The 26030-nt window shown below is 37.5% G+C and overlaps 2 protein-coding genes across 5 annotated transcripts; one reads left to right on the top strand and one right to left on the bottom strand.

Annotated features, from left to right (window-relative positions):
* Nucleotides 1-1282: 1282 nt before the first annotated feature.
* Nucleotides 1283-7419, top strand: nmur1a (neuromedin U receptor 1a). Its single transcript, XM_068707475.1, has 2 exons — nt 1283-2198; nt 7011-7419. Exons 1-2 carry the CDS (start codon nt 1283-1285, stop codon nt 7394-7396), a joined length of 1302 nt encoding a protein of 433 aa, XP_068563576.1. The 3' UTR covers nt 7397-7419.
* On the bottom strand, nt 7342-24813 carry dynlt2b (dynein light chain Tctex-type 2B). Of its 4 annotated transcripts, XR_011102696.1 has the most exons (6): nt 24725-24813; nt 23919-24052; nt 23152-23221; nt 21974-22037; nt 7620-7738; nt 7342-7533 (listed from the first exon to the last, which is right to left on the bottom strand). XR_011102696.1 is itself a non-coding variant. In XM_068707478.1 (5 exons), exons 1-5 carry the CDS (start codon nt 24769-24771, stop codon nt 7700-7702), a joined length of 354 nt encoding a protein of 117 aa, XP_068563579.1. In that variant the 5' UTR covers nt 24772-24813; the 3' UTR covers nt 7342-7699. The 4 variants fall into 4 exon arrangements, 3 of the variants coding, with proteins under 3 accessions (XP_068563579.1, XP_068563580.1, XP_068563578.1); XM_068707478.1 differs by having other exon boundaries at nt 7342-7738; XM_068707477.1 differs by lacking the exons at nt 7342-7533; nt 7620-7738 and adding an exon at nt 19115-21877.
* Between the last annotated feature and the right edge of the window lie 1217 nt (nt 24814-26030).

Raw genomic sequence — 26030 nt, 5'->3', positions numbered from 1 at the left:
CCCAAAATGTTGTCCTAATGTTGCGTTAATGTGTGAAACTGTGTTGCTCATTGACTTTGCACTGGACAAATAAAGAACTGAAAAATAATGAATATGAAGAAAAATAATTTGGCTCCTAGCAGGATGTGACTCAAGGTAAATAATACTATTGCACCTACCATCATGGGCACTTCAATCAAGTGATTCAGTGCTTTAAATATACACTGTACAGTTAATAAAATGGATATCCAAATAGGAAAACACACTTAAATCAGTGCCATTCATCATGTAAGTGACTCTACAAAACAACGCATCAATGAGCAACACTATAGCACTGGCGGACATGACGGGCAATGTGGTAGTATACAGTATACTTCCCAGTTATGTAAAAATAGTCCCAATAACTTGTGCTATTTACTCCTGCTTGTGTAATGTTTATTAAAAACTACATTGACCAGCTGTTTTAGGAAATTACCAACCCCTTTTTAAAAAACTATATATTTGTGGTCCGTTTTAAATGTACATTAACTGATGCTGGGGTTTTTTGCCACTTGTGGGCCATGCTGTTAACACACATTGACATCAGAATTCATTTGAGCGAATGTAAGTCCAATATTCATTCTTCTTTCAGAGAAAAATATTTAGCTCTTTAGCAACTAAATGCTCCACAATGTTCACCAGCTAGTCACTAACTCTGTCTGTCTGCTGTTTGGTGTCAAGCAGGTAGCGGTTTAGAGTGGGTTTTTATAGCTTATTTGATGAAAACAGCGGACTACTGTAGCTGGAAAAGGTTCTAAATAGAACGGTGACACAAAACCAGAACAGTACATTTGTGGGCTGTAAAAACAAAACAACGAGTTGGAAGACTATCTCTGACTTTTTCCATTACAAATGACCTCTTTCACATTAAAATCTGAGGTCTACCTAATGGGCAGCAAACATATGGCAATTCAAGCTTATTCAATCACTGTCTTCTGCTCACTGTCGGAAGTCAATTCAAAATGAATTGGCAGAAACAACAGTCATAGCTAATCTAATTCAGAGGTTTGTAAATTAGTCAGCAAACTTAAGATCAAGATATGAAACAACTCCTGCCTTAATTTTGTTAACACATACATTTGCAATAATTGACAAAACTTTAATTCCTGTTTAACCATGGTTAGAAAGACATTTTGTATGAATAGCATTACCTTTACCTTTATTCTAACGAGTGTTCAAAAGATTTGCCATGACAAGCAATTTCATATTGATGTCCGTTTCATCTTTTTTTTCCTCAGATAGCGGGTCTGATTACTTCAGCAGGATGTCAGCTTTCAACTGCTCTTTTGATCTAATGACTGAAAAAGGTGGTTGGCTATGTCCTCCTGGGGAAAATTGTGTCAATCTGACCTCTGGCATGAATGGGAGCCACATTGATCTGGATATTGCATGTCTGACAGAAGAAGAGTACCTGGAAAAATATCTGGGGCCTCGTCGATCATCTGTGTTCCTTCCCGTCTGCCTCATCTACCTTGTCATCTTCCTGGTAGGTGTGGTGGGGAATGTGCTGACGTGCACTGTCATTGCACGCAACAAAGTGATGTGGACACCAACAAACTACTACTTGTTCAGCTTGGGGGTGTCAGACCTGCTGGTACTGCTGCTCGGCATGCCATTAGAGCTGTATGAGCTGTGGCAGAACTACCCCTTCCTCCTGGGGAATGGCGGCTGCCACTTTAAAACGTTCATATTCGAGACTGTATGTTTTGCGTCTATCCTCAACGTGACAGCGCTGAGTGTAGAGCGCTACATCGCTGTGGTGCACCCGCTACGTGCAAAGTACGTTGTGACGCGCACCCATGCCAAGCGGGTCATCCTTACGGTGTGGGGCGTGTCGGTGTTGTGTGCTTTGCCCAACACAAGTCTGCATGGAATCGCCGTTCTTCACAGTAGCTCCACCGGTTCTTCTGGGAACATCACCGTGGAGATCCCAGACTCAGCAATGTGTGTGCTGGTGAAACCACGCTGGATGTACAACCTGACCATCCAGGTGACCACCTTGCTATTTTTCATACTGCCCATGCTCACTATCAGCGCCCTCTACATGCTCATTGGGTTGCAGCTGAAGCAAGAGAAGATGCATCAGTTGGAGGGGAAGAAGGGATTTGGACAGGACAGCTTCTGTAACATCCGAACACAGCAGCAGAAGGCACGTCGCCGGCAGGTCACTAAAATGCTATGTAAGTATCAAACAAGTATTGACCCCGTTGGGGTCACATGATAGAAATATACACTTGATGTGTAAATCTGTGCAAACAAATTTGTAAACCACGCCCTCCGTAATCCGTGTGCACAGATTTGTAAACTGTGTCCTCAGATTCGTAACTTGTGCATTTGGATTTGAAAACCGTGCCCTTAAATTTGCAATCCACATACCCTCTTCTGTTCTTCCGCAAATGGACCTGCCATGCTTGGACCATGGTGACCACATTAACTCAGTAAGTTAATGGCTAATGGCAGATATACTGTAGATATAGGCAGTGATAGTGAAGTCAGTACAAATTATTTAGCTTTTATATGAAATTTAGTATTTATTGCACTTTTCACTTGAAAGCTAACATTGAGATGAGCGGTCAAGCAGCAAGCTAACATCATGTTAACGTTAGTTACCTTCCCAAGCATTTATTTGTGTAGTTTTGCATTTATTTTGTCTTTCACATGAAAACCAATGTTTGGAGAAACGGTCTAGCTGCTAATATTAACGTTTAAGAGTTTCCTTTATGTTCTTGTTGACAAAGCTTTGTGTCAACGTGATGGTTAGCCATTACGTAAAATCTGTCATACAATTAGGTGCGAGAACACGGCCAAAAGACACACAGGTGCTCCGCACAGGTAGGCTTCTGTTTGGCGATTCTGGAGCAATTAACGAGACAGCATTGTTAGATTCAAACTCAGAGCAAAAGGGGACCTTGAAGTGAACCGCAGGTTCATGCATGTGCACATGTATGTGCTTATGCACACAGGCGTTTTTGTTAGGATGGGGGACATTTATTTCAACGTTTAGCACACTAACTAAGCGCACCTTTTAACACAATGGACAGTGCCACAACAGACAAAAACATTTTTGTCTCCCAAAATCCATTTTTCTTTAGCTGTCGGCATGACAGCTAATTGTTAGCGTATTGACGGGTTCTATCAGAAAGAGCCGCAAATGTCGCAGCAACAGTCTTGACAACATTTATTGATTGACAAACATAGAGACAAATCAGAATTGAATTCAGACGCATGGTGCATTGTTACTGTTTTATGGACTGATGCCGTGTTCACACTACAAAGTCAATGCACAGACGCGAATAGACGTGAGTAACGCAAAATGACGAGACGCGAAAAATTCACGTGACGCTGTATCGCGAAAGCCTATCAGCGTTGAGATGCTCCTTCTGTCATCACTGACATCCTGCCGTTGTTGAATCAGGAAAAAAATATTGTAGCCATAGGTGTTCACCCAGAACTCTACGATGCCTCATATTAATAGAGACCGGACGAAACTATGTGTATAAACCACATAAAAAGACACTGCCGTATTTATGCATATATGACGTTGTGTTGAGTGTTGATGGAGCTGCTACAATGTTAGTAAAGTCTAGCACCAATCGACCTGAGCTCCATCGAGAAGTATCTCAGGAGTTATTTGCTTGTCGTTTTGCGGAGAGAACTAACAAAACATGAATTCAGACTTTTTACAAATTGGCATCATTATGTAGTTATTTCGGAAACCATTTTTGTCTATTTATTGCAATCAAATCACAGCAAAATCCGTTTATTTTGTGTTCATACAGCTGTAGTAAACAGTTGACATGTGGCTTGCTAGAAACAGTGAATACACCTTGATGAAATCCACAGAGCTTCTCTGGATGATGTTATGAACCCAGACAAGACAGCGTTTAGTTTCCCGGCATATCTGGGACTTCCACCACAAGTACTAAGCAGAAATAGTGGTTATTTATTCCATGGTTGATGGCGGAATAAATGGCTTAGTTAATAACAGCTTCCATGGAGATAAGCCACTCCTCCTCTCCAACGTGTCTAGTGCGAATGAAGCAAATATCCACAAATGGTCCTGCGAATGAACTCCCAACGCAAATTTTAGCTTCACGTTTGGTGTGAACGTACCGTTAGAAATCACAGACCTCGTTAAAAACGAGGGCACTAATATGTCCTGCAAAACCATGCCCATCCAGGTGAAATATCAAGTTTTTAGGGACTCCCATCAACAAAAAGCTTCCAGATTGCTAAAACCTCATCAAAATGTCATTGTTTTCTAAATGATTCTAAATCATATATTTTATCAATATTGTTCCAGGGACCCAATGTTTCTTTGAATTGTGAAAATATACAAAAGAATGTTCATATGAGTTTTAAATGTCTCTTGTGCATCATTAAAGCACAATAATCAAAAGACAAAGCAGATGCAACGGTAGGGTCAAACACATAACATCCCAATGTTATTCAAATGGTATTTTGAAAATTGTAATACATTGTCTTTTTTTCCCGATTCCTTAACTGGTGGATTCTGTTGTCGTCAGGATGCTCCAAAGGGAATGCATGCATGTGTGTATAAATGGTCCACACACAATTTTTGCTATAGAAAAAACTAAATCTAAGGGCACGGTTAACAAAATTCAGAAATCTTGTAGACAAAGAATGGGGAGACGGACCCATCACCTAACTCAGAGGGAGTCATCGGCTCTCATTTGTTTCAATAAGAAGTGTCAAATCCTTCGCAAGGAGTCCCATAGGAAGGCCAGCGGCGAGGAATGATCTGGCCATATGGTGGCCATCATTCAAATGAACACATAACTCTATACATTACTGTGAGGATTTGCTGCTTTTCATTGTTTTATATCATTGAGAATTCATCATCTTTCTTTTTGCTGTTTGAAAACATCACATTTGAGACATTTGGAAATGGATTAATCAAAAAATGAACATCAATCAAACAATAAATAAACTGACGTAGAAGTCGGGAAAAATCTAAATCAGAAACACCTACCATCTGTTGTCTATTTAATGTAAATACCACATCCATTAGTATCATTGAGAATAAACATTTTGTAGATATTTTCTGTGGAACACTGTCTGATATGATGACAAAAGTGTAATCCGTGTGGCATTACATTTCCCCGCAACATGTATTACTGATGCTTAAAAGCTGCTTATGAACATGAATAACTATGATATGATCATAAAAGGCGACACCAACCATGCAGATAGTATCCATTTTCTGCCATATACTGTAAAACAAAGACATTCAGATATATCAGTGATTGTCAGACTGTCATGTTATCTTAATGACGTAGCCAGCATGTGCTATTGTATAGCTCAGAGGTGAAGGTGACAGCAGATGTAGAAGTGAACGTCATTCAAGATGCATAAGCATGTGCTGAAGGTATTTATCTGTGCCTTATCTTAATACCGTGCTAATAAATTGATTTGCATGCTCTTAGATGCTTAGCTACACAGGTGCAGATGTTGAAATAAAAATTTCGGTACAGTTGTGTCTTGACTTCTCCTCCAAGACATTGCCAGAGCTCTGCGGTTATCACATCCATATTCAAGACAGTGCAAGATGTAGAATCATGTTTTCAACCTTTAAAAAGGTCAGAGCAATCCATGAAGATAGTTATCGATACATCTAAAAGACTGGAAGCCCAATCGAAAAACAAGAAGAGAAGGTAGGCAGTTCAAATACCAACGGTCAGTTTTGATAATGACACCATAAACACATGTATAACTGCATGAATTTGAATGTTCGACTAAACATTTTTTCGGGACAATTGGATAATTAATTCAGAATATGTCAAAATGTACTGTCAAATTCTGTAGAGTAACATATCTTATAGATTTCTTAATTTAATAATTACTATAGATAATACTACCATATAATATTTTTTAAACAGGCAATATTAATATTGCTTAATTGAGATGGTTACATGATATACTGTAGAATAAAGCATGATTCAGCTACAGCATGGCCTATTTCTTGCCACAAATGTCAATACAAACTGATTTCAGAGAGTAGTTTGATAGATTTTCCACATCTATCAAAACAGCTGCCATGATTCTTCTGTTTTACAAACTAGAAGATAAGAGCAATGGCACCCAAATACGTGGTGTGTTTGTCCAATTAGGCATAGGGGAGGGATCATGCTTGAAAAGGATATCTACAGATAAGACATTTATGTGTAGTATGGCCTTTGAAAAACTCCCTCCCTCTCTGGATTTGTGATCTTGTAATTGCAAAAATAAATGCTATTTCAACCACTTCTCACATTGTTTGCAAGTTTGCAATTTTGTCCAATACTAAAAATATTACAACATAAACAACATTTTACAAATAAGATATCCATAACTGTAACATGACATGTTCAAATAAAAATTAAACCTTGACAATCTAACCTTGATAATGAAAATGTATCAACATTTGCTCATTAGGGAAGATTGCTGAAGTTGGCAATTAGCCCGAACCAGCTGCAACAATTAAGATCTTACAGTGAACTAGTACAACTTTGAAAGGAGCTTGCAGGGAGCAGTGCACAGTTTAGGCCTTGACATTTTTCAACATCACTGCAATCTGTCGCAAAATAACACAAAATAAAATCCATTGGCGCTTCCTCCTTGAATCTTTATGCATCACTTTTATTCTGCTTTTGTTTTCTGATGATGCATTTAAGTCATGTCATGTGTTTTATCCTGCTGTCAAGCTTTTTTATGAGGGCCACTCCAAAACCAGGAAGGGTGTTAAGGAAAAGTATTGGGGGAAAAAAAAATTATATAAAACACAGATTTCAAAGAATCATTTTCTGATTATGAACCTAAAGGCATATTAAACACTGATGTAAATGACCAAATCAAAGGCTGTGCACCCAAAACAGATATTCTCTGAATCACTGACACACTGACAATTGAGAGCAGAGAGAGCATGTTAGCAACATCAATCAATGTAGTACTAGTATAACAATGTCTCCCATTGTCTCTTGCTGTTTTTCCAGTTGTTTTAGTGGTTGTTTTCGGGATCTGCTGGGCCCCGTTTCACACTGACCGCCTCTTGTGGAGTTTCATTAATGACTGGACTGACAACCAAATGGAAATCTTCAAGTATGTGCACATCATCTCCGGAGTGTTTTTCTACCTTAGCTCAGCAGCCAACCCAATACTGTACAACCTCATGTCCACGCGCTTTAGAGAAATGTTCAAGGAGGTCATGTGCCATCGGCCTCACCTCATCGGTCCCAGAAAGCACTCACTCAGTGTCACCCGGGGGACACTCCGCAGCACCCTGAGTGATGTGCCGCTCAGCAATGGCGCCGCTGTTGTTGAAGCAGAGGCAGAAGATAGGGAAATGAGGATGAAAGAGGATACCTGTTTTTCGTGTTAAAAACAACTCAAAGGGTCTTTGAAAAGGGGGAGATATTGTTTATAGGATGGTTCCATTCTGAGCCACTACCTCCGTCAACTGTCATCAACATCCACTGCAGGTGCATCAGCTAATCTTAAATAGTCTGTGTGGAGGAACTGCAGAAAAAGCTGAAGCTGTCAGTATGCAGTGCAATGTAATGCTAATTTTGAAAACTTTATAAGTAATTCAGCAAATCACTTACTTTTGCAAATATGCCTAGGCAGCATAGATTCAGCCTCTAGCCCTCGGAAATGATGCAGGAATGTACACTTGAATGTCATCTTAAATTTGCCAGCAGGGACAACATCCAATGTTCAACGTCTGAAGCCATTATAATGAAAACAGATGGAAATTTGAAAATATGTTTAAATAATGACAATACAGTTTACAAGAATCCTGGGATTTATAATTTGAAAAAAACAGTTGGACCAATAGTTACAAAGGTTGGTCCAAGCCAGAAAGAGGATGAAAATGTAAATATACTTATGTTATAAACACAGTAAGGATACGTCAAAACACAATGGTGTAAAGTAACAATAAACTGAAGTTTCTGGGTAAACTAGAGAGTGTGAAAAAACAAACGGGTAAAAAAATAATGAGGATTATAAAAAAAGTTAAAAAGGGGGAAAAAATGGCTATAACATGCAAAAGTGAATGTTATTTTATTCCTGATATTGCTACTGTAATCGTCCATGATGTAAGAGTTAAGCCAAACTGTATGTGCAGTAATTATTTATGTCAAATAATTTGTAATATATATTTCAAAGATCACTTGCATTGTTCTGTATGTATATACTGTATACTATATTGCCGTGTTCAGATAACAAAAATGCTTGTCCGCCCTGTGCACTGTTTACAATATATTTGTGTGTTAAAGTAATTTCTGCTGTCTTAACGCTTTATATTGTTCGAAGTGTACTTTGTGTTGAGATGTTATTCATCACTATGGAAAAGAATTTGAGTTGAAATTATTTTTAATATGAAGCAGTTTTGGGATTTTTGTTTTCACTGCACAAAAAATACATGTGCTTCTTTTTATTAGCCAAGAATGTTAAGCAATTGTCCAGATTGCAATGATTTTTGTATAATTAAAAGTATGACAAATATGACTTTCAAATGCTTTTAAACGTTTTTTTAATATGTTGGACAAGGCTTTCAGGCACACTAGTAGTGCTGTAGTGGCACATTATCTGACAGCTGCTGTATGTCTGCTAAACCAACCATTAAAACGTTATGCCAAAAGGTTCGTCCTCTGCAATGTATTTATTTACAGTTCTAGGTCCCTCCGTCCTTTACTAGACTGTATGGGTATAAATCTCCTCCAACCACGGGCAAGCATTTACCTACTGAAGATTTGTGTAAGTGTAGACGGGGCAAAGAGCACAGCCTTGGGCTCACCGCGCTTCCGAGGAAGGACCAGGATGATCTCCTAGGAGCCCCCATCACCACGGAAGAGCCCTTCGGATCGATATCATTGGTGGATGAACCCTCTTAATTGGCGTGATATTGTCAGTAAGCACACCTCACCTTGTATAGAGGCTTTGAATAACATATCTATTCCCTGTGGACGCTGTTGCTATGTTACCATGGATCAGCATGCACAAGCTGCTCCCCAGGGAGTTCACAGACCTCCGCAACGGGGTAGAATGGCAGACAGCGGTGTGTACTGCTTTATATACTGTGGGTCCGCATGTATTCGTATAGGCACGTCTTGATTGGTCGGCTATGCTTATGCAAATTTTCAATCGGAAAATGCATGCTCATAATTGGAGGATTAACCATAGTGTCCAGTAGAACATCATCACCTTTGTTCAGATCTATTGTAGCATTACCCCATGCTCTAACAAGACGAGTGAAGCCAATTAGCAACTTCTAGAGGCTAAATGGTCTGTCACACCCCACAATAGAAAGTTAAATAGCATGAAAAGTTTAGGAAGTCAACCATGAAACCATTATAAGGGTAACATGAATGTACACAGCTAATTGCAGACCAGCTCTGGACCAACAATTTAAACAGCAAGAAGACAGAGACAAAACAAATAAATCACTTCATAAAATATATATAAATAAATATACCATAAATAAATGCCATGAGCTCTAACGCTAACTTATCAGTACAATGATTCAGGTTATTACATTATTAAGAATAGTTGCATTCTTCACAATCACAAAATCAGGTGATTTTACTTTGTTGGTCTGGAATCTGATTTAACAACATGAATTAAAACACATTTACCCCAGTATGTAATAAATATATTAATGATGGTATAATTTGTAATAGCTCAATAATAAGCACATCATGCAAAACATTAAGAGTGTAACCAACCAATTGAGTTTTGAGAGTTTAACATGAAAGAATGTTGTATTAGCACACATTTGTGATGGCCACACTCAGACAATTGTGATTTGTTGTGATGTTATATCATATTTTCTGAACACAATAAAAACAAAAATACCAACACATGCTGACCAGTCACCATGACTGTTATAACCAGCTGATCCCGGCACTGTGCGTGAGAACTTATTTGCTATGTATGTAAATGTTTGTCAGATTGCTGTAAAACAAAAGTGTCTCGTATTCACTTTCCAACTTTAAGAAGAGTTTACTTTGCTTTACTTTGTGATGTTGTAACATCCCACAACTCTGCAAGTAAATTGGACCGGTAGGAAGGCAGAAACGAAAGAAAACATCAAATCTTTCAGAGCTGACAACCTCAGCAGCTCTGAAGGCAGTACAAGGTAGTTTTAGTTACTGTTAATACTAAATCTGCACTTCAGGTAGAATGTATTGGATGCACCTGTCTCGTGTTCTATAGTGCTTTGTTAGACCAAGGACATTATCACCATCATCACCAGTACTATTTGCCACAACGTGCTCTGGAACCAAAGCAATTTGAATGTGTACCTCCTTGAAATTATTTAAAAAGGGCTCATTCACCATACAGATTTACTCTTCCACTGTGGGGGATTCATGTAGCTCATTCATAGCTGTCACAGTTTTATTGCAAATGCAATGCGGTGTGCAAAGTTGTTTTATGTGGTAATTCTTGTGTGATAAATACATTTTTTAGTCTGGTAACTTGTGTGGTTTTCATTCCTAACAGCTGGTTGATTTTATTCAACGGGTGTTCAAGGTTAAAATGACATTAGTTGCCTATTTTTGGCTTGTACTGAAACAAGAAATTCTCTAAATTCCAAACCTTGATAATTCCATTTTTATCTGAAATGTTTGTCAGCTATTATTACAGCATAAATATTTATTTTTTACTAGGCTCCCTGAAGGAAGTGATATATGCACTGTATGTTGAATAGTACAACTAGTTAAATCTACAATAAGTTATAATTGACAGCAAATTGTGATCTGAACATAGCTCTTGTAGTTCTTTGGCTTTGTAAAAGTGCAATCAAGATGATTTTTCTCAGAGGAATACATAGGCCCTACAGTGAAATGTCTAACTGTCATAAACCCACCATGTTTTTGTGGACTGCAGAAGTAGTGATGGAGAAAATAAGAGAGGCGAGGTTGATGCTGGTCTGCAGTCCTGAGTAGATGTCGAGTTATTCTCTCTAAATGGTGTAAACCCAGATAAAGCACTCTGAACTAGAAAACGAGTGCTTGCAGCAAAGCCCTGGGGTCTTTTGTGACTGCGACAATTGCCAGCAAACACTCTCTATAAATATAAACCACTTCAATCCGCTTTTATGCTATTGCAAGATCTTCATTTAAGTGAACAAGAGATTGCTATGAGCATGAACCTGCTGCTATATACTATGAGGCATCTTTATAAGCCTAGTCTACATAAATATGAGGATGTATAATAAACATAGTGCTTACCATAACCCTTTATCTTACCAAGAGGCTGCAATTTATGATTTGGTGCAACCACTTTTGCCTTGTTTTGTAACTGCTGCTACCAAATGTGAATGTGGGTGTAAAGCACTAATTGTGTAGTTCTAAGTCATACTGTAGTCACAGTAGAGTTAGTCCTAGCCTGGCCTTTCCCCAAATTAAGAAAATAATTGTGGGAATAAACTGGAAGCTTACACAAAAATGTGAAGACAAACATAAATGTGGCTCATTCTGAAATCAAAAAACATAAAAAAACAAGTCACCAGAAACTGTGATTGATAAAAAACTAAATGTACAAGCTGTCTTATAGTGAGTTATATAGGTAAATAAAATATATGACACGTCATGAGAATACTATGAATTAATTTAATCTGAATCTTATCAAGGTTACAAATTACAAGGTTCTTATTTGTCATGGTACGACAGGGTTGTACAATGAATCGGATCATATTGAAGAAGTGCTATATCAAATTATATCAAATTGTAACATGGTTAACTGTATCATTTTTGTATTGTATTGCACACCATGCATCGAGATACATATTGAATCATCTTGAGAGGAAAAGATACACATCCCTTATTCAATTAAGTATATCAAACAATTTTCTCTGAAATGCTTATAAACTGTTTAAAATAAAGACTTGAATCGTGCCAGCTGCTTGAAACCCTCGGACCAGTTGCGAAGAAAGATGAAGCATCACTAAACCTCTGGGTACAATATTGGGTAACACTGAAATACTCCTCTTCTAAATAATAGCCAATGAAAATGATAGCCAACTACCCTGAGGGGGAGGTGAAGATAGGAAAATAAGGCCTCATCAATGCACAGGCACAACTCTCAACGGCGTCCATCAGTAGATTGTGAATGCAGACACACAGCCTTCACTTGGACCCATCTGGAAGAGCACAGACATAAGCTTTACTCTGTCTTATGGTGTCACAGGAGAAGAATATTAACCTCAGCAAGATGAAACAAGCCTGTTGATCTTGTTTGAGTTCTCAAATGAAAACAAGGTGGAGAATATTTCCATTGTGCAAGTTGTATATTTTTGGGCACCGGCATCTTTTTTGTAACAGGATTTCAACTATGATGGCATTCAGTTGGTGGCAATAATTGGGGAAAAAAGACAGAGGCATGTGAAGGGCACTTTGAAGGGGTCACGATAATGTCTGGCATCATACAACTGTGTAGAACTCTTTGAATAATGCATGAAATGAGTCAATTTGTTCTGTCCTACTTTCAACATTTGAGGTGAAATGTGCTGTCCTTCAACATGGTCTGTGTGTCTTGTCGAAATGTTCAAAAGCAAGCAACTGAAACCATCCTCGCTGGACAATCTCAAACAAAACAATTAATTGACAATCTATCAGCTGAAATAATGGGAATCATAATTTTAAATTCTGATTTTACAGTAGAGGAAAAGTAGAGGTTTACTACAACTTGTCTAACTTCGTCTTTTTAATTCTTGTTAGTTAGGTTTTACCAAGTTGTGTTTTGTTGCTATGTTGTTTTCTCTTACCGCCGGCGTCCTTATTGCTGCACTACAAAATAAGATGGCATGATTAAACCAGTACAGCAAATTATCAATCATGAATGAGCTACAAACATGTTTTCAATATGTTGCAAAGCACAAAAATGTTAACAAATTAATTCCAAACAAGATTGAAAATGCTAAAGAACTTGAAGACGTTCCACTTTTGAAACATTTCCAGACAATATTGAAACGACAAAGATGCGATGAAACCATGGCGCCGCGCAACTGCAACACGACACAGCCGAATCCAGTGGACATAAGGAGTAAGAGTCTCTTTGTGCAGGGCAGCACTTGACCTAGCATTGGAGTAACTAGTGCAGCAACGAGGATGTGATTCCTCACACCCACAAACAGAGCTAATTGTGTTTGGTGGAAAGCTTGTGCACGTCAGAAGTATGGCTTTCAGGAATTAGATCCAATTCATCTGAGGTAGGTGATAATTCTGCTTCTGTACCACTTGGACTCAAACAATGTGGATTTCTCTTGATTATAATTTATCTTGATCTCTATGATTATTCAGAGTGGATGCATTGTACAGCTTTATAAAGATCCCCTTGGTCATATTTTTGTATAGCTGAACATCTTTATCTAACTCAATTGTAGTTTGTCAGTGATCTGCAGCTACACTAAGATATAAATAAAACATAATCCAACAAGTGTATGTATTCAGGAATGCAAGGTACTACATGATCATCAGCAGCTTTTGTTCATATTTTAAGTATTAAAGGATTTGTCTTTCATCATCAACTGCCTTGCAACCCAAGAGCACTACTCGAAATACTGGAGAGCTCACGGGTGCTCTATGTACACTTTGTGGCTCTTGTCTCTGGGTACTGACAGTCATCACATGTTGTTGCTCTAAAACCGGATAATGTCTCAAATGATCTCAAAGGTGAAGGCAAATAGCATGCTCTGTCCCCTGCACCCTCCACAGGTCAATCGATAACAACAGCATGCCTCCTAACATTATGCTCTGAGAGAATGTTCAGTGAATTGTCATACAATCCTGCAAAGCAAAGCTCTTCTTGTCTGCTTGTTTCAATTCAAAAGCCACCACTGGCAACCTGGACACACCAACAAGGCGATCAACAAATTAGCAATGGTTCACAATCCACAATAAGTAAAAGATTAAGTGGTAATTCAAGGGATGAGTTTTCCAGACTTCATTTTAGACTGACAAAACCAAAGCAAAGTTGCCTACTGAGTTACCTTTTGCTGAGAATAATTTGCATAACAACTGCTAATGTCCATTAGGAGACACATTTATATAAATGAAAAGAACATTCAGTTTCATTCAGCTTACACTGTGGCATTGTTCCTAACATCAAACAGCACAAATGGCAAATCAAAATGAACACAACAACAAAAGTATGATATGTTAATGTATTGCTTCATTAGTCTCAAAAACACAAAACAAGAACATAGTAATTTATGTCTTGATAATAAGATAATAATGTCTACCGATGCAGAAGAAAAAAAAATATTCCATATCTAATAAAACTAGAGACCAACATAGGATAGGATTACACCAGCTGCGATGCCAAATCAGGAGCAATGCCCCCTTCCCCACTTCCTACCCCCCTACTTCTAGCGCTCGGGCATCCCCCATCTTCAGACTGTGCTTTCAATTTGATCTCAATCAACCACACACCTGAAAAACTTCGAGACTCTTTCCCTGGTCAAAAAAATGTCCTAAAAATGCTGGCAAGATTCTTTTTAAATACTGGAAAAAAGAGTGCTTTCTTTATAAAGACTGAAAAGAGAACAAACTGCAACCAATTATTATTGTTCACCTATTAAGCCTCCCTAATTATGCTAACCACCAGTTCATAATAGCCGGCCTGATAGTAATGCAATCCCTGCATTGACTGCATTCATGCAAATCCTGTAGTCCGGTAATTAAAGCTGATTTATAAATAAATCTACTGAGAGGGAGTTTTATTGTTGGAATGCTGATTCAGCATTCCAAGTATTGTTATCCTAATCTTTATTCTTCAACTATTTCTTCCGTACGTATTTTGGCACTTAATAACTTCCACATTTCTTAAGCTACAGAAACCGTTCAAATATGAAAATGTTCAGCTTTTTCAGGAGAGGGGTGCTATGTCTATGTTTTATGTTTCTAATCTTTCAACTTTTTTCATTATTAAGCTTTTTGCAAAAAATTTTTGAATGGGATGTCTATGGAGAAACTTTTCAAATCCTCTTAAACTTGTTCAACTTTCAGATCATTCTACTTCCTCATACTTTCAGCTACAGACACCATTTAAACTTTCAAATGTTGAGAAAACCCTGATCAATGATTGTATGTTATAATCATTTTGATATCTTTTATACTTTTTGAGCTGTAGCAATTTTGCTTTTATGTGTTTTTCAGTCCTTTTCTGCTTTTATAATGGGTGTGTATCGCGCAGCTTAGAGTGCGTGACGTCATCGCTAGAGTGAAGAGAAGCTTGACATTCCTGTGAAAAAAATTTTGTCTTTTGCGACTGACTCCTCAATTTTCACTCTACATGCATAATTTTTGGATGGAAACGTAGCTAATCTTGTCCTTGTCGTAGACATATGACTGTGGAATCTCACAGATTTACACATTTGGCACAAAAGCCTTTACTTGAGAGGAAAACCAACTTTCTCCTCCATAGACCCCAATGTTAAAACGTATTTCAAAAAAGTCTTCCACAGACAACCGTACCCCATTTCTAAATCGCCATTGAAGCCACTTTTTTTTACACTACAGACACAATTTTCGCATGATCTGTTCTTCAAGTCATCCTCCCTCTCCAGTATTAATATTGGAGCAATAGGGGCTATGGTTATGGGGTTTTGGGGGTTTTGTTTGACAGGTGTTTCCCAGTCTTTTCTCATGAAAAGGCAGCCAGGCTCACAGGTGTTCGTACTTGAGCTAATTACTGATGTTTATAAACACACAGACTCACAGACACAAGCTTCACTCTATCTCTCTGTGTCTCTCTCTCTCTGCGTGTGTATCTCTCTCTCTGTGTGTCTCTCTATCTCTCTGTGTGTGTCTCTCTCTCTCTGCGTGTGTATCTCTCTCTCTGTGAGTCTCTCTATCTCTCTGTGTGTCTCTCTATCTCTCTGTGTGTCTCTCTCTCTCTGCGTGTGTATCTCTCTCTCTGTGTGTCTCTCTATCTCTCTGTGTGTCTCTCTCTCTCTGCGTGTGTATCTCTTATACAGTCATTCAGGTATTAGAGACTTTTAGAGGACCCCCCACACACACACACACACGCACACACACACCATTTTAAAGTACAAGCCCCACCGAATGAATTCCAACTGAAATGCTTTTGATGAAGCCTGTCATTTAATAACCTGTTTGTGTTTATCTAACATTATGATTCAGTCTCCTCTCCTCCTGTCTAACCCACCCAGCCCCACCCTTTCAAAATAAAAGCCCCATGGATTAACTGTATTTAAACATTAAGCTCAAAATGAGGCTTTTTTTGTTGAAATAATTAATGCTCTTACTAATACTACGACAACTACTACTACTGCTGCTAATATTTCTAGTATTACTACTACTGCTACTAATACTACTAATACTACTTCTACTACAACTTTTGTTGTTGCAACTATTACCACTACTACTACTGCAATTATTACTACCACTACTGCTAATACTACCAGTACTACTATTACTTATACTACAACTGCTACTACTACTACTACTGCTGCTATTCATGCTACTACCAATACTAATACTACTACAGCTAAAAGTATGAATGCTACTAGTATTTCTACTACTGCTATTACTGCTACTTCAAATACTGTCATTACTGTTACTCATACTACTACTTCTTCTACTACTACTACCGTTATATTAAATACAACAACCAATACTACAGCTATTACTACGACTACTTCTACTACTTCTTCGAATTACTAATACTTCTACTACTAATAATACTTCTACTACAACTACAACTTCTACTACTACTTTAAATATCTCTATTGCTACTAATACTTCTACTTTAAACAATACTTCTACTACAACTACAACTTCTACTATTATTACAAATATCACTACTACTACACATTGTTTAAGCCACAGAAACCATTCAAATATCAAAATGTTCAGCTCTTTCAGGAGAGGGTGATATGACTTTTCATATTCATAATCTTTACATTTTTGAATTATTAAGCTTTTTGCAATTTGTTTTGAATAAGATATCTATGGAGAAAATCTTCAAATCCTGTTAAACTTCAACTTTCAAAGCCTTCTTCTTTCTCATATTTTCAGCTACTGACACCATAGTTAGACGTTTCAACTAGAAGGGTTTTCAGCAGTGCAGTTTAAATGCTTTCGGGCTTCAACATTTTTCAGACAGGTACTCTCTCATTTCTTTATTTTCAGCAATGTTTTTGCAATTCATTTCAGCTTTCAGCATTCCAACGCATTTTCAGCAGGAAATGCATTTTCTAGTTATCATTGCTGTTCTGAGCAACGCAAAAGGAGACAGAAAAAAGACTCTGTTATACTAGATACATGTTGCCCATTTAAACTATACTTTTGATGAGACATGACAGAGTATGAAACAAAGCTCGAAGTGTCAGTTCCTCTGATCAGTTTTTTAAGATTTCCACCAAGGAAATCAAAAATCTGTTTTTGTTACCTCCACTTTTATTTACTCATCTAAACTATGTCCTCTTATTCTGCAGCAGTAAAATACAGTTAATAGAAACTTGTGTTATCTATGTGTTATGGTGCACCCACAATAATATGCTTTATGACTGAGTAACGTCAGATTCTTTGGCCCTAGGTTATGCCTCTCAGGCTACATGAGGCTGCCACTGATTGCTTGTTGCAGTTGCACACAACCGGGGAGGACACCTGCAGGTGCCAGGGCTGAACAACTACCTCTACTTACTTTCCTCAAATCCTCAAAAGGAGTGGCAGCGATGTAAAAAGAATCCATCACATGAAAACTGTGCAGCCGACCCAAAGATCCATGTTCATGAATTAAACAATACCTACCTGTTAATCTTAAACACTCTTTGAGATAAAAGGGGAAGATAACACACACACACGACTTTGAGGCGGAAATGAGTAATGCAGTACATTAGTCAACACCAAATTACTCCCACTAACGTATGCTGTGTAAGTCATAAAACCAAATCACAGTTTGGCTGAAACCGAAAATTACTTTAGCAGGTTATTCCTCCTATAGCCAGTTTAAAGACCATTTAAATGTTAAAGACAAAAGTATTTGCCGACACACTGATGTTAAATCTCAGCAGCAGTCAGTTAGAAAAGGTCTGTGAAGCAATCCAACAGGTTCCTGTGAGAGCAATGTGGTAAATAGACTATGCAAGTCCCCTCCTCTTCAGTTTTAAGCAGCTCATACATTAAATTAATTTAGTCACAGTGGACTATTCCCCTCAACATCACAGCTTCACATTTGTATAGTAAAGGGCAGCTCCAGCCGGAGCAGTTGATTATGTTTTGAAGGGAAGGTATTTGTCTGTGGCCTTTAAGGCTCAGGAGAAAAATCACTGACTCAGAAGAATATGCAATGGACAACTGTGGACTAAAGATGGAAGGTTTAGATAAGGGGTCGACCGATATCGTTATAATTATAGTGCAGCATTAACTTAGCTTTTGCCTCCATTGCGAATGAAACTCTGTTGCCTTTGTTGCCCTGTACAAAACGGGTTAGCAAGCTGTGTTGGTAATATATAAATAATTGAAACCAAATTAAAAGCTTTACAAGCTATTTTGCTGTAATAAATGAAGCATATTGTAATAATTTGAGCATATGTCAGCCTACAACACTACTTTCAGATGTTTATAACCCATCTGTGAATCTTTCAAAATGTATATAGTTGAATTTTATAAAAATGACAAAAACATTTTTTATGGTTTTGCATTGTTGTTTTAAACAAACATTACCCAAACAGGAGTGAATATTGTATTTGTTCGGGACTGTGGATTTTGTGAACTACGGAGTATTTACAACAGCAGGTCATGTATGTAGATATTGAATTAAAATAGAGTGCCCATGTTCATTTAATGAAGAAACATGTTAAGCAACTTTTAATGTATTTTTAACAGTTTTTAGCATTGAAGTTCTATGGCAAAAAATAATGAGCTATATATCTCCAGGTGTTTACATAGTCTCAAACACCATAGCATTGCTTCCAAAACAACAGATCTATAGGGAGGAGGAAGCAGAGTGTAATAGAGCGTATGCAGAAGTCGCCACGATCACTGCTCACTGAGTGGTAAATACCCAATAGTCAGCATCTGTCATCCTGCAGTTAAATGGAAAAGCGACATCAAACCACCACTTGAATTATAAAGAGCTGCTACAGATTTAGAGAGAATTCAGGAATACGTTTATTATAGACTGCTGAAAGAGAAGAGAAGCAATGTGAGGATACAGTGTACTTCTAAGGCGTAGTGGAATCCTAACTAAGTTAACAAAGTATACAGTTTTTTGAATGTAATAAAGATCTCAATATGTTTGCTTTGTCGTGCCATGATATGGAGGGTTATCTGTATAATGGTGTCATCTATTTTTGGTGAGCATCCAACCTCAAGAGGACAGTGCATGGTCACCACAGTTTATACTAAACCTGACATCAAGAAGAATAAGGAAAAAAAGGAAAAAAAAAAATGCAAATACCAGCAAATGATTAAGATTTAGTTTTTCATATTAAACATAAAATGTAATTAATTACTAGATTTCTTTATATAAAAACAAAAAAATGGGCATTTGAAAGTGTATAGAGAGCAATTATTACAAAGCTTCAAATACTGTCTCTGAGTAAATAAGCCAGCAGTCAAATGCCAGTGAATAGTTCTTCTTTTGCTTGTTGACGAACATAAAAACAGTGAAAGATCTGATGTCTGCTTAATTCCATGAAAAATCTTTCTCGTTTCATCAGTGGAAAAAAGATTAATATCAACAAGACAGGTCAAAACAGCAGAAGCTTCAATGAGCAAACAAGATAGAAACAAATTCGTCACATGAATTGGTATAACTCAATAACACCTGTATGCCTCTTCTGTCACTCTTATTCATAAATGAATACTTTTATGTTGATGGCATTGCATTCCACAACTATATATTTACAGTCACTTCACACACAGAATAGTTTTGACATAAAAAATTGCTCTGGGAAAGGTGAGATTGGAAAATAAATGTTGTTGTTTTTAAAGGGATGTCAGTCTGACTTTTGTCTAGCTGTTGGATTTCATCTTATTTGGAAGAGCATTCACCTCAAGCCCCTTAAGAGGAACTATTTGTCAAAGTGGTCAGCCTTCAAAATGACTCAAACTTTGAAATCAAAATTGAGACATTAAAGAAACTGAAGCGAGTGAACATGAAAAAAAATGTTGTAGTTCGAGACTTTTGAGTGTAAGAAAATGGGAATAGCTAAATTTCTTCAAACCAGAAAACAAATTAAATTGAAGGCAATTTAAATCCATTATACTTCATATTAATTGAGAATAATCAGGAGGGTGTTTTTATGAATATTTTGGGAGAAATACTCTGAATATAAGTTTGCAGCAGTTGATAATATTTTTGTATGAAAACTATCACTTATTACTACAACTTGCTGAATAAAAAAAATAGTTTGAGAAGGAATTACCATGGCCAAAACATTTGTATGATGAGCTTCTAGAAGTTCATTCTCAACTCAGCTGTGTTTACAATCAGAAATAGAAAGGTAGAAACCTGTATATGTAATCGGAGTACGAGTCATTTCACTGATTGATTCAGCTAAGCTTGATCACTTCGACTGCTCACTTCTGTCTAATTTGTCTCTATAAATAGTCTGAAAGGCATCCAGTTTTCCAGCTGGGGCCTGGTTTGTTGAAAGGAAAAGACCTAAGAGTAATTAAAAAAAACATAAATCCGCAAATGACTTCCCGCTTAATTGGAGATAGACATCTCAATTTTACCAAGAAAGTACAGGGGGAAATTGTTGGGAAACATTTTACTGTTGGACACAATTATCTTGAATACAGTTAAATGAAGAAAAAAAAAAGTTGAATTAACTGAAAAGTGTTGCCAGTAGTTCGACGTGTGACCCAAACAATGACCGGAAAGCTTGTGAAAAGATCAAAGAGGTGTATATTTGGGTCTTAATTCTCCACTGAGCTGGCAAAGCTAGTCATTAGATTACCATCATTCATTGATTTAAAAACATTGCTTAATGATGCTTTACTGAAAAAATATTGTGTTAGAGACAGAACTCCAAAAATAGTTTTGTCACTAAACAGGCTGTTTACAGAACACCATTTTTGCTCTTGGGGACTCATCTGTTTTTGTGAAATTGTGTCCTAAGATTTTGTATAAAAGCTATAATATTGTAATACAATCGTCCAATTGAAAAATGCTTATATCTTCTCAAATTGCTGCTTTAAAAGAAATAATATCTTTAAGTAAAAATTGGTATTTTTTGGGTATAAAACCATTTAAAAAAATATATGTGTCAGATATCCCTCCTCAGTCCTCCAGCACATCATGACTGTTGAAATATAATGGCCATGTGAAAAGAAAAAAACTAATTCCAGTATACTTACAGTAGTTGTCCAGCGGTAATGATCTGTCATAATGTTGACAATTAGAGACTGCTACACAGTCAAGCACCCAAAGTGTACAGAAACACACTGTGCTGCATCATATGCATGCTAGTAATCAAGCAGGTCTGCTGAATACACAATCAAATGTACCAGGAAATATTGGTGGAGACGTTTTTAATCTGTTAACCCTTCAAACTTAACAGCTGATCACTTTTCAAAGAGGCCTCAGTCTTCAATAATCATCTTACCAAGTCTGGAAATCCTTCATCTTCAAAATCACTTCAGTATCAACACAGATATCCATCACTTCTACACTGGATGTCATCTGTCTTGATCTCAAGATGCAGCAATTGCATACAGTTACTTCAGATCAATGCACCGTGGGCCTGAAGTGCTGGAGGTGAGCGGTCTAATTTGGATGTTCACCTCACAAATTTTCATCTGGAAGAGTTCTGTCATCCATCCTTATATTCTCAGTAGTAATAGCTTCCGAAAACTGCCACCATACAGAACAAGCTGTCCTGTACCCAAAGGCAAAACACATTTAACTGATTAAAAACAATTAGTATTGAGGAGTCCCCCCCTAATATCTGAATGAACAGAACAAAGGCACCTACGTTCATGAAAATATCTTCTGCATAGTTGTCTGTGTCAGCATCCCACAAACACCTTGAAGACATCCTGGTAAAACACATGGGAAGGTCAAGCATTCATTTTTAAAGGTCTGAACTATTTTATGAAAATCATTGTACAATGTAATGCAATCCAAAAGGATGAGCCCTTTAATCATAGAGTACATTTATTGTTGACTGTGAGTCAGAAGGAAATTCCAACTCCATGGTATTTTTGAGAGATTCATTTTTAACCCATTTCCATAATTTTAATTAAGTAGTTTAAATATCCTGTCGTGATCATGAGGCTCTTCCTCCAGTGTGCTCTGCCCTAAGACAGGCAAAAGGTTTTCACTTGCCCTTCATCCCATTGCTAGGTTGAGCAATGGCTTAAGTTGTCTTGCAGCTATACCGATGCTTGCCCTGCTGGTAAAAGCATTACGTTATCTGGCCTGTAGCATGCGTGAATGAAGTATGTGCCGATGCTGACAGTCTGTTGGGTGGCCTTTTGCTCGTCTCAATGCTTTTTCCCTTCAGCATGGCTGACCAGAGCCGCTTCATTCGAGCAGGACGGGGGTCTGCCTCTCAATTGAGACATGTATTATATTTGTCATTCAAAAGCCATACTTACATAAACATGCACTTCCCAGGCATTTGAGGTTAAGCTAACTGCTAAGGCTTGCTAACTTTACTCGTTAGTTAGACTTTCCGCTGCCATCTAGCTACATACACAAACGTATATCACATGATAATACTGACATTTCACGCAGCATGAACATATTTTAAACAATTGACAAAACAATGTGAATTCAAAAATATCAAACCTTTTCCAAAACATTCTGTTAATTTCAAACCATTCCAAGGCCAGGAAAACAGTTTTTCTAATTCCCAAACCTTTCCAGGAATTTCATGACTATGGGAACCCTGTACAGTAAAACTGAAAGAGATTCTGATAAATATAGTTGTCTTATCACATTGTTGGTCTTTTCTTTAGTGTTGCAGCTTGGGCATCCATAAAGTGCACAATAAATATAACACACATCCGCTAAGTTGGTGAAATGTTTTTGTCCATCACTGAAGTGTTAAGTGGTAAGAATGACCAAAGTCAGACAGTATCCCCATATATTAGCTTTACAAATTCCACAGCTATTTTTTTTGTTCACCACTACCAAATGATCACTTACTTGACTCCTTGTCCGCGTTGTTCTCCAATTACCACTTGCACGACCAGCTTATATTTGTCAAACCCTGAACCTGTTGAAGAAGAGAAATGAGCTGTAATAGTTTATCAGTAATAATGCAAAATGTTTGCAATGACAATACAGGAGTGGTTATTAATATGCTACATGTACTGTGTAGTATTTACTACTAGTAGTAGGACTATATTTGATGGGACTGTACTTAATTACAACATAATTTACTTTTACACTGTTTTATTCAGCTTAAATTTTTTCTTCTGTTCACTTAGTCCTTGTTTCCTTTTCTAAAGAATTCAGAGTGGTTCTGTACTGACTGTCACATCAATCAAAAGTAATACTTTGTTTCATAATTGGCAGAACACCTTTAGTTTGTTGCCTTGAACATCAGGAGGACAGTGAATGTGTAAAACCTTTTATGAAATGTAGTAATCTAGGTTAAACCAAAAGGACATTGTAAAGCAACAATAATTACTTTTTTCACAATCTGGTTTTGTTTATGTTTAATTTTTTGGAGGAGCTTTTTGCTTGCTGTGTATTTTCCACAGTCAGGACAAGTCTGCAGTTCGGTTGTCATTTATGCTGAATGTTAAATGAGTTAACACAACCGAGTTATATTTCTTATGCTTTCCTTCTGTTCAAATATGTATTTGGTTGACAGTTGTCACTCAATTGTCATTAATTAAAATGTACAACAGTACTTGGATACTCTGTCCTTCTGAGTTATAATCAGAGATGGAAAAACCATCACTCACTCTTCACTTTGTCCTTAATGCATTCTGCCAGTGAACGGGACAGCTCTGGGACTTCTTCTGGGTCGTACCGCATCCCAGACAGTCGCTCCCTCACAATTTCACGAATGCACTCCTTCACAACGGCTGGCTTAAACCTGGGAGATTAAACAGTAACTTGTCAAGCAACAGAGCAGGAAATAAAGTTCAATCAGCCTCCACAGGTCACAGTGGCCACAACATGATCAGTCTCTCTCTCTGTGTGGGTGAGCTGTAGAGGTCTTATAATCAATTCTGATTACATTTATATTATTGGTCAACAATACATTTGAGTAATGTGTTTTAAATACTGTAGTCTAAATTGTATAGTTTAAGATGTGTGTGCTAAATTGAGTCCTCCTCCTTAACCCGAGATGAACAGTGAAGCAGACAAGAGCACATAGTTTACAACATTGGGCTGATGACTGGAGACATTTGTCACACTTTTACTCAAATTGTGAACAGTTGATTTGACTGACAAATGTTCGTTAGCTAGCTTAACTAGCGTTACTGTACTGACGCCAAACGTAACCACTTCATTCAGACTCCAACTATCGACTAACGTTATCCACTTAGCCAATCTTAACGGTTGGCACAGCTAGGTTAACGCTTAACGTTACGTTAACTAGCGCTAGTTAACGGAAGCGTTACACTAGAAAACACCGAGGTAAGCGGTTAAATAGTGGCTAACTTAGCTTACAAAACACATCGTTAGAAATGAACTAACTTAACGTTAGCTGTCTAAAAGCTAACCCCCTGTAATACCAACTGTAAGACGTTGACCAACGTACTTGTACTGATGATTAGGTCGTATGAGGTATGTATCGGACCCCTCCATCGCAAATAAAGAAGTCAGTCAGACAGTTGCTAACAAGCTAATCTTTGCAAAATTTCATCTGTAACCATAGCGACGTTTCCGGTTTCAAAATAAGAGTACGATAAATAAGTTTGTACTGTGTCTTATTTTGAAATATGCTAGAAGTTTTCACATTGTTCTTTCCAATCGTCTGTCAGTTGGAGTCCTGTTGTTCACACTTTTCTTTCTCAGGCAAGGAAAGCCTTTGATAAAATGTCACTATTATCTCCACCATTTCCTTCATGCACTCTCTTTCTCTTCACTCCCACATGGACTGGTATCAGCTCAGGGTTGATATCAAAAGAGGCAATACGGTGGAGGCAATTCTCTGCGGTTTTTCATCGTGATTTCTGAACTTCCAAGGCCTCATCAACTACAAATCCGAACGTATCTAATTTGGCTTCATTCACCCGAGAAAAGCAGCACAAAGGTGCTATGATTTCAGGAGCAAATCAAGAATCCTTACTGGATTTAAAGATCAGTCTCCAGCTTTGATGGCAGCGGGGATAGCACTCTCCTGGCACACCCCATGCTCCACATTATCCCATCTTTTCTTGCTTTGTCGAAGATAAGAAGGTCTGATTTAAATCACAAAAAATTAAATGGAAAAGTTAAGGCATTTTCCACACTACACTGTATAAAATGTACAAATATTTTATCAGGTATCTCATATAGGCCAAATTAAACTATTTGCATAATAACAAGATTTTCCCTTAGCAACATCTAGTGTAGCTAATCATATGCACAGGCAAACTGAAACCAGCTAACACAAATCCAATAATTCCAGTTCAAATCTCGATGAAGATTTATTGGAATAATTAAAAGGGACTCATTTTGAATTCCAGGTATTTTGTTCTTGTGTCAAAAAGCCAGAGGGGTAAACACTGCGCACAGTTTAATTGTCTAATAATATTGCGGCTAATGGTTGAACACGGTGTGACTCAATACATTCAGTATTGATCGTTATTGTCTACAGACAAGGTACAAATTACAAATGGCAGAAATTGAGTTACTCCCTGTTGTAACATTCAACCTGCAAATGAGGTTAAATGAGCCTTTAGATATTAATGTTTTTATTGATTTGTTACAATGAGCCGCTGACAAGTGTCTACATGAAGAAATTAGAGGTTTATTGTTTAGTGTTAAGCACCCACCCTACCATAAAAAAAAGTGTAAACAGCGAGGGCGCCCATGATGTTGGCATCATATAAACACTCATTGTTTAATGATACATTTTCATA

This window comes from Cebidichthys violaceus, unplaced genomic scaffold, assembly GCF_023349555.1.
Source record: "Cebidichthys violaceus isolate CVI_PGR_0920_01 unplaced genomic scaffold, fCebVio1.0.p SCAF_13, whole genome shotgun sequence".
NCBI lineage: Eukaryota > Metazoa > Chordata > Actinopteri > Perciformes > Stichaeidae > Cebidichthys > Cebidichthys violaceus.
This window is presented reverse-complemented; position numbering and strand designations above follow the sequence as displayed.

What these genes read in the sequence shown, in the direction of transcription:
- nmur1a (XM_068707475.1), top strand. Translation starts at nt 1,283, where the DNA reads ATGTCAGCTTTCAACTGCTCTTTTGATCTAATGACTGAAAAAGGTGGT. An exon ending in GCAGGTCACTAAAATGCTAT is followed by an intron (nt 2,199 to 7,010) that starts GTAAGTATCAAA and finishes CTGTTTTTCCAG; the next exon opens with TTGTTTTAGTGGTTGTTTTC.
- dynlt2b (XM_068707477.1), bottom strand. Translation starts at nt 24,771, where the DNA reads ATGGAGGGGTCCGATACATACCTCATACGACCTAATCATCAGTACAA. An exon ending in CGACCTAATCATCAGTACAA is followed by an intron (nt 24,053 to 24,724) that starts GTACGTTGGTCA and finishes TTAATCTCCCAG; the next exon opens with GTTTAAGCCAGCCGTTGTGA. An exon ending in CATTAAGGACAAAGTGAAGA is followed by an intron (nt 23,222 to 23,918) that starts GTGAGTGATGGT and finishes CTTCTTCAACAG; the next exon opens with GTTCAGGGTTTGACAAATAT.